Source organism: Papaver somniferum, chromosome 2, assembly GCF_003573695.1.
Source record: "Papaver somniferum cultivar HN1 chromosome 2, ASM357369v1, whole genome shotgun sequence".
Taxonomy (NCBI): domain Eukaryota; kingdom Viridiplantae; phylum Streptophyta; class Magnoliopsida; order Ranunculales; family Papaveraceae; genus Papaver; species Papaver somniferum.
This window is the reverse complement of record NC_039359.1, coordinates 203,487,463-203,495,102: the sequence shown is the minus strand read 5'-3', so window position 1 is coordinate 203,495,102 and position 7,640 is coordinate 203,487,463. Positions and strand designations below refer to the sequence as shown.

Here is a 7,640-nt window from a genome sequence, read left to right as displayed (position 1 = left end):
ATAATACATATTTATAGACCGAAACCTAGCCATGCTGAAAGCCCTGGGTTAAGTTTAGCCAACTAATGTAGTGCACCATACAATCAATCTTCCATAGACTGCTAAGCAACTTGAAACCAACATGAAGCAAGAACAAGTTGTAATAACGTGAAACAGACCGACAAACACTTTATTGCTTGAGACAGAACCAAAAAAATTTCTCATAACAAGTGAAAAACAAAAACAGAAGTAGAAAAACCTATCACGATCTACATGCTACCGCAAATTCCCCGACGCTTGGAGACTTAACCAACATACAAGCCACACTATTACACACAAGAATATTGCATCCTAACAAATAGAGTATCCATTACGATCAATTTCAGATATAAACATTTGCAAGAACAGAAAGATAGTCATAAATTATCCGACAGCACCAAATTCAATTGCTCCAATAATTCTTTAACTTACACAAAACCTGCATAATATACAAGGCAAATCTCCCATACACAACCCACATAGCAATAGATAAATTTTCAAACCAATCACAAATATCTAAACACATAAAACATCAAACACGAGCAATTCAACTATAATAATATATTTTTAACACATCCATATCGTCTATGAACCGATGTTTTCAAGGTGTTTTGATCCCACAAGCTTCTTGAAAGAGTATTATCATTATCTTATTATATTACAATATGAACCCATGAAACCCCTAAATTTCAAGAAATGCTTACCCTCTAGACTTCAATTCAGCAAGACGTCTAGTCAAATCATCCTCACCAACTTTCTCCGTGGAAGCGGACGGAATTGCATGCCCAGCAGCTTGAGGTAATCCAACAGAAACTTCCAAACCATAATCATCCGCCACCTGTTGCATCAAACTATTAACATCACTTTCAGGAGTAGACAAACTCGTACTACCAGCCATAGAACTCTCCATAAACTCCGATTGGACTTCCATATTCACAAATTGTTTCTCAAATGAATCCATTGTTTCAGACATCTTTGTCAAATTCCCTGTATTCAACGAGGATTCAAGGGATTTCACAATTGATCCCATCGATTTTGTTATCACGTTCATCTTTGCTTGTGTATCTAATCTTGATACAACTGCATCGAGACGAGATGACAAACGTAAGTAATTCATCGCTTCACTTCTTTTACGAATTGCATTCTCTGCATAAATCCTTGCTCCATCCATGTTTCCCTTTTCAATTGCTTTTTTTACTTTGAGTTTTTCTGATTTCTCTTCTTTTTCACATTTTCGCGATTGACGTTGTAAACTCTTTGATGTGAACTTCAATTCGAAGATTTGATTCATTAACTTTTCTTGATTTCCCATGGCGATTGATTTTTCAGAGAGAATAGAAAGATCAGAAAATTTTCAAGATGTGAATTGTGATTTTGCTTAGATCAGAAGAAACCCTAGATATTTATTAGTCAACGTCTGCGAAAGAGTAGATATATGAAGCGGCGGGATGATTTCTGAAATTGACAAATAGTTGAGGGAGTGAATCTGGAGTCCTTTTTGGTAATAAAAGGATAGAATAGGGTTCATATCTCATTGTTGTGAAAAAAATAAAAAAATATATTTTTAATTCTTTTTGTGTATTGATTCTTTTTTACGTGGCTTGATTGGGATATACCCAGATCAATTGGGGTATACCCAATGAGACATAATCTGGTCATTATGAAGTAAAACCAAGCCATCCCTTAACCTTGTATTTCCTAAATGGCTAATATGTCCTTGTTTAATTAACACTAAAAATTCTGATTAGGTTAATTAATTGAGTTTAGATTGATTGAATAGATTAAAACTTAGGAATTGAAGTTATGAAAAAAAAAATTTGATTGAACTTTTGTGGGATGATTTTTGATGAGAATTTTTTTTGTTTTGAGAATATCTCTTGCAACGAAAATGAAGTACACAACCGAAACACTTCTAAAAGGTGATTGCAAATCTGTTGTATGAAATCATACTCAAAATCAAAGAGAAAATCCACACTTCCAGTTCTGAAAGTATGAAAGGTCGACAAGGTCGACTAGTGAAGATCATGCCGACCATACTAGGCCGGCAAGGTCGACGAATGAAGAAATTGCCGACTTAGTGCGGCCGACAAGGTATACGAATGAAGAAGATGCCGGCTGTAATATTTTTGACACACAAGAGACTGTTATAAATGCGTAGGTAGTTGGCATGGTTTTGATTTATTACCTTGCCGGCTTTTTTTAGTCGGCATTTATTAACTTTATTACCTTGTCGGCTAGAAGTTAGCCGGCACTGTAGTAATCTTATAACCTTGCCGACTTTGGTTATCCCCAAAAAAACTGAATTCTAATAGATGCAATTCACTTTATTCATGCATTTTTGGTTACTACATTGATTGAAATATAAAATACAACTCCTTGTCGACGGAAAAACGAATGCACTTGGCATGTGCATCAAGCCTTTGAGCCCCTAGGCGATCCTAGTGGACGAATTATAGTCTCGTGAGGGTTTACATAGAGGTCTACCCAGAAAACCTATACAAAAACTTCTAAAGCCATCAATCTTCCTCCTCCGAAGACGATACAACATCCAATTAGTCCGGGATTCTCTCATCCAAGAAGTGATAGCTTGCATCGAAAGCAAATGCTTCCCCCTTTTCCTCCAAGTAGCGCGCTTTCACGACTTCGTGCTACAAAAAAAAACTTACATTTGTTAGTGGTGTTTCATTGGAAGATAAAAAAACATGGGTTACGTAAAACAAACCACAAAAATACTCGCAAATTGTGCAATGGACAAGGTGAAGGGGCGAGTGTTAAAAATTTGAGGTTGGAGAGCTAAAAAAGAAAGTATCGCGTTTTCGATGACAAGGTGCCTGTCGTGCACTTGTTGAACACTTCTTGCATTTAGATTCCCAAACTCTTGGCTAAATTTGTTGTGTACCTTAGCCCAAAAGGTTGTGGAATCCACCATTTCGGAGGATTGACGTATAAGTCTTTTTTCCGCATACCAAGCTTTGGTGATTGCCAAATCTTCATTAGAATCAATTGAAGCCATTGTTATATGTAGAGAGCTATTGGGTGAGTTATATGGAGTGTATGATTATGATATGAGCTTTGGAGAGTATATGGAACTATTTGTATATTGTTTTGTAGAGAGAAGTAGTGTATTTATAGGATGATGGACAAATTTGTCCGTTATAGTGCCCAAGTACAGTCAATCAATGAAATTGTACTTGCAAAAAATTTGAATTTTAAATTCGCCGGCGAGGTTTGTTTTCCCCAATATGCCGACTAAACCTGGCCGACAGGGTGGGAAGTTTCTTACCATACCGACCTTATGCTGATTTTAGGCATCAGGAGAACATTTTGTTCCGTGTATCCGCCAGTAATGTATTTTGTCTTTAGCATGCCGGCTATGATATGGCCGGTAAGGTGGAAATTTTGTTACCATGCCTACCTTATGACTTTTAGGCATCAGGAGTTCAGGCAATTTTATGTTAAACCATCGGAAAGGTGTTTGTTCACTAGCGTGCCAGCCATGCTATGGTCGGCAAGGACCTTAATTTAAAACCATGCCGGCCTTATGATGATTTTAGGCATCAGGAGAAGGTTTTTTCTGCAACAAATAGCCGACATGGTCGATAAAATAATACCCTTCCGGTTTCATAACAACCGGCTTGGTAATAATCTGATCACCTTGCCGACCCTGGTATGCAAGCATTTTCTGCTGTCAGGGTCGGCAGTCTGACAGTTCAAAACTATGCCGACTCTGGTGTAGTCGGTACTTTATATTAAAAAAATCATGCCGGTATAAACATTGAAACTTTACATAGCTAAACAAACCATTCATTCAACAACTAGAAATCCAACACTTTTTGTCCAAAATACGAAAACATGTCCCATAAACCTTAAAAAAAAACATTTGTCCACACCATTAACTTAAACATTTGTCCACCACAACATAAATAAATAAACTGTGGAAAACATTCATTCACTACCACGACCACCACCCTGTTTAAGAACACTACCACTACTACTACCTTCACCACCACGACCGCTACGAGCCCTCTTTTTGTCAGCATACAGCTTGGCTTGTGATTCCCTCTTGGCTTTTTCTTCCCTCTTTACTTCAGCATCAGCTTTCTTAAACAATTCATGAGAATCCTCACTGTCAATATTGCAAGCATAGTCAATGTGCTTGCTTTTCTCTTCAATCGACAAAGGCTCTCCTCGGTCTTTCGCGCAACACAACACCTTCACAAAGGTCTTCAACTTCTCCTTCTATTTTCAATTAAACAACAAACAATTAATAGAATGATTCGATAATGTAATCTTAAAATAGTAAGAGCAACTCTAAAATACTTACAAAGAACTTAAGACTTGTTGCTGGGTCTTTCGATGTCATCTTCCTCTTATGAGCCAATTCTTCAGCAGTCATTTCCCTAATCACAGTAGGACGATCCAAACCCAAGTACCATGCCATGCATCTCTCACTAGCTTCATTAGAGGTGGTCACCTCGTCCAAAAGACTCACATCGATGTTACGACCACGTCTATCGTCCCAATGTTCTAGAGATGGCGGTGGAGCGTAAGCGACGTTAATATTTTTTTGGTACATGGAGCAGTCATCCTTTAACAAAGTGTTTGAGGGTGAAAACAGTTTATGCTGATCTTGGTAATTTCGGGTGTGTGGGTGAGAAATGAATTTAAACCCTAAACAATGTACTGTCAGGGAGTATTTTAGATTCGAGAGATCAATATGTACAAATCCGGCCTAAACCAAGAAATGGTCGTTCCAGACTTGCTTCGATCACAAAGTGAAGGAGAAGGGCTGGTTTTGGGGAGGGAAGCGAAGAAGGTGTTGAGACCAGAATAGTTGATTCTGGAAGAGTGGTTGTTTCACGACTTGTATCAGAAAGTGGGAAGCTAACAGATGGAAAGCTAGCAAATGTTTTCTGAGTATTGTATCCTCCTGACCTGAACTTGTTATTCGGTGGAAATAGGTAATACCTATTTATACAATTCGAAGTGAAACGTACTCTGGTCTCATTAAGAAATGGAAAACGGGTGAGTAAATGGGAGGAGGTGGTAACCGGTAACGCTTGGAATTGATGTTCCATAAAAGAAAGCATTTCACCATTACTACCTGTATTTACTAACCACCTCATCCTTATGACACTTTCTTATAACGAGCGTAGTGTACGCCGCACGCTGTAAACCGCCAAACCAATACCCAATGAGCATCCCCCAGTTTGTGACATGTGTTGATGTCTCGAGTGTTTTCGTGGAAAACATGTAGCATGTTGTTGTTGTCTGGAAAGTTGAGCTTGGGAGACTTGTCGGCTCGGTGGTGACCTTTAACTGTCGAGATTTTGCATCTTAAGAGGAAAGTAGCCGTCGATTATTGCAAGCTTTCGTTTGGTAGCCAGTGGCATGAAAGTATGGTCAGTATGGCTTTAATATGGCCCAGTTTAGGCGCGGCCAAAAGTTAGGGTTTGGGATTTGTTTAGGCGTGACCAAACTAGGGCCAAAGGTTGCCATGCGTTAGCTAATAACCTTGGACGGCTAAGTTCTGCATCTTAGATGAAAAAGTGGTCGTTAATTGTTGCAGGCCTTTGTTTTGGTAGCCGCATAGGGAAGGACGGAATGGTATGGCGCGGAAAGGTGGTTGGCATGCCATTGGCACATGTGGCATGGCATGCCTTGGCGCGGTTTAGCGTGGCCAAAACTAGGGTTTTGGGACAAAGGTTACCATGCGTTGTTTGGCGACCTTGCACGGCTAAGATTTGCATTTAGGATGGAAGGGTGGTCGTTGATCGTCGCACACCTTCGTTTTGGTAGCCGCATGGGGAAGGCCGGCATGGTATGGCGCGGCAAGGTGGTTGGCATGCCATTGGCACATGTGGCATGGCATGCCTTGGCGCGGTTTGGCGTGGCCAAAACTAGGGTTTTGGGCCAAAGGTTACCATGCGTTGTTTGGCGACCTTGGACGGCTAGGATTTTCATCTAGGATGGAAGGGTGGTCGTTGATCGTCTCATGCCTTCATTTTGGTAGTCGCATGGGGAAGGCCGGCATGGTATGGCGCGGCAAGGTGGTTGGCATACCATTGGCACATGTGGCATGGCATGCCTTGGCGCGGTTTGGCGTGGCCAAAACTAGGGTTTTGGGCTAAAGGTTACCATGCGTTGTTTGGCAACCTTAGACGGCTAGGATTTGCATCCAGGATGGAAGGGTGGTCGTTGATTGTCGCACGCCTTCGTTTTGGTAGCCGCATAGGGAAGGCCGGCATGGTATGGCGAGGCAAGGTGGTTGGCATGCCATTGGCACATGTGGCATGGCATGTCTTGGCGTGGCCAAAACTAAGGTTTTGGGCCAAAGGTTTGGCATGCCATTGACGCATGGTGCGGCTAGCATGGTTGGGGCCAAGGCAATGTACGTTTGGCTTGGCATGGTGGGGCCAAGGGTTTGGCATGTCATTGGCGCATGGTGCGGCTAGCATGGTTGGCATGCCTTGGCGCGGTAGACGTGGCTGGCATGGTTTGCCATTGGCACAGTGGTGAGGTTGGCATGGTTGGCATGCCTTGGCGCGGAGATGTGGATGGCATGGTTTGCCGTTGGCACAGTGGTGCGGCTGGCATGGTTGGCATTCCTTGGCGCGGAGATGTGGCTGGCATGGTTATCCATTGGCACAGTGGTGCGGCTGGCATGGTTGGCATGCCTTGGCGCGGAGATGTGGCTGGCATGGTTTGCCATTGGCACATTGGTGCATCTGGCATGGTTGGCATGCCTTGGCGCGGAGATGTGGTTGGCATGGTTTGTCATTGGAATAGTGGTGCGGCTGGTATGGTTGGCATGCCTTGGCGCGGAGATGTGGCTGGCATGGTTTGCCATTGGCACAGTGGTGTGGCTGGCATGGTTGGCATGCCTTGGGGCGGAGATGTGGCTGGCATGGTTTTCCATTGGCACAGTGGTGCGGTTAGCATGGTTCGCATGCCTTGGCGCGGAGATGTGGCTGGCATGGTTTTCCATTGGCACAGTGGTGCGGCTGGCATGGTTGGCATGCCTTGGCGCGGTAGCATGAGAATTAGGGTTTGGCATGGATGATGTCGGTCAATGTTAAGGGTTCTGCCCTGGAACATGACACATAAAAAAAAGGTACCTTGGTAATTCTTACGTAGGCATACTGATCGATTTAATAAATGTGTTAATGGTCATAGTGACGTCATGTCAGTTGTACGGTTTTATGATTTTAATCCTAAGCTAAAAACTACCATCAACACAAAGTAAAGAACATCTTTTCTTCATCGAAATAAGGTTCTTCTTGGACTAACCCAATTGTCGCATTACCCGATGTGGATCGTACATTGAATATCTCGGTGAGCATAACAAGGGTCCGTAGTATAGTGCAACTTCATCTCTCCTTTGGATTAAACCTTGTTTTCTAGCATCTCGATACGGATCAAATATCACCTCCTCCGCAGTCAATTTTTCGATGGTGATTCGGAGTTTGATAAGATTTTGCGACATGTCCTTATCCTGAGTACCCTTAAAACTATACCTTTGCGCTCTTGGCTTATCAACCGCAACAGTCGCATCCGCTTTGACGTAGGAGTTGGTTTTGAACAAAGAAGGGAAGTGCTCATATATCCAAATGATAGACACA

At 42.2% G+C, this 7,640-nt stretch overlaps 1 protein-coding gene across 1 annotated transcript; it reads right to left on the bottom strand.

Moving 5' to 3' along the window:
- Window positions 1-402: 402 nt before the first annotated feature.
- Window positions 403-1,426, bottom strand: LOC113350275 (ESCRT-related protein CHMP1A-like). Its single transcript, XM_026594392.1, has one exon. It carries the CDS (start codon window positions 1,328-1,330, stop codon window positions 719-721), a length of 612 nt encoding a protein of 203 aa, XP_026450177.1. The 5' UTR covers window positions 1,331-1,426; the 3' UTR covers window positions 403-718.
- Window positions 1,427-7,640: the final 6,214 nt, after the last annotated feature.

Excerpts from the sequence above, each read along its gene's own strand:
- LOC113350275 (XM_026594392.1), bottom strand. The coding sequence starts at position 1,330 with ATGGGAAATCAAGAAAAGTTAATGAATCAAATCTTCGAATTGAAGTTC.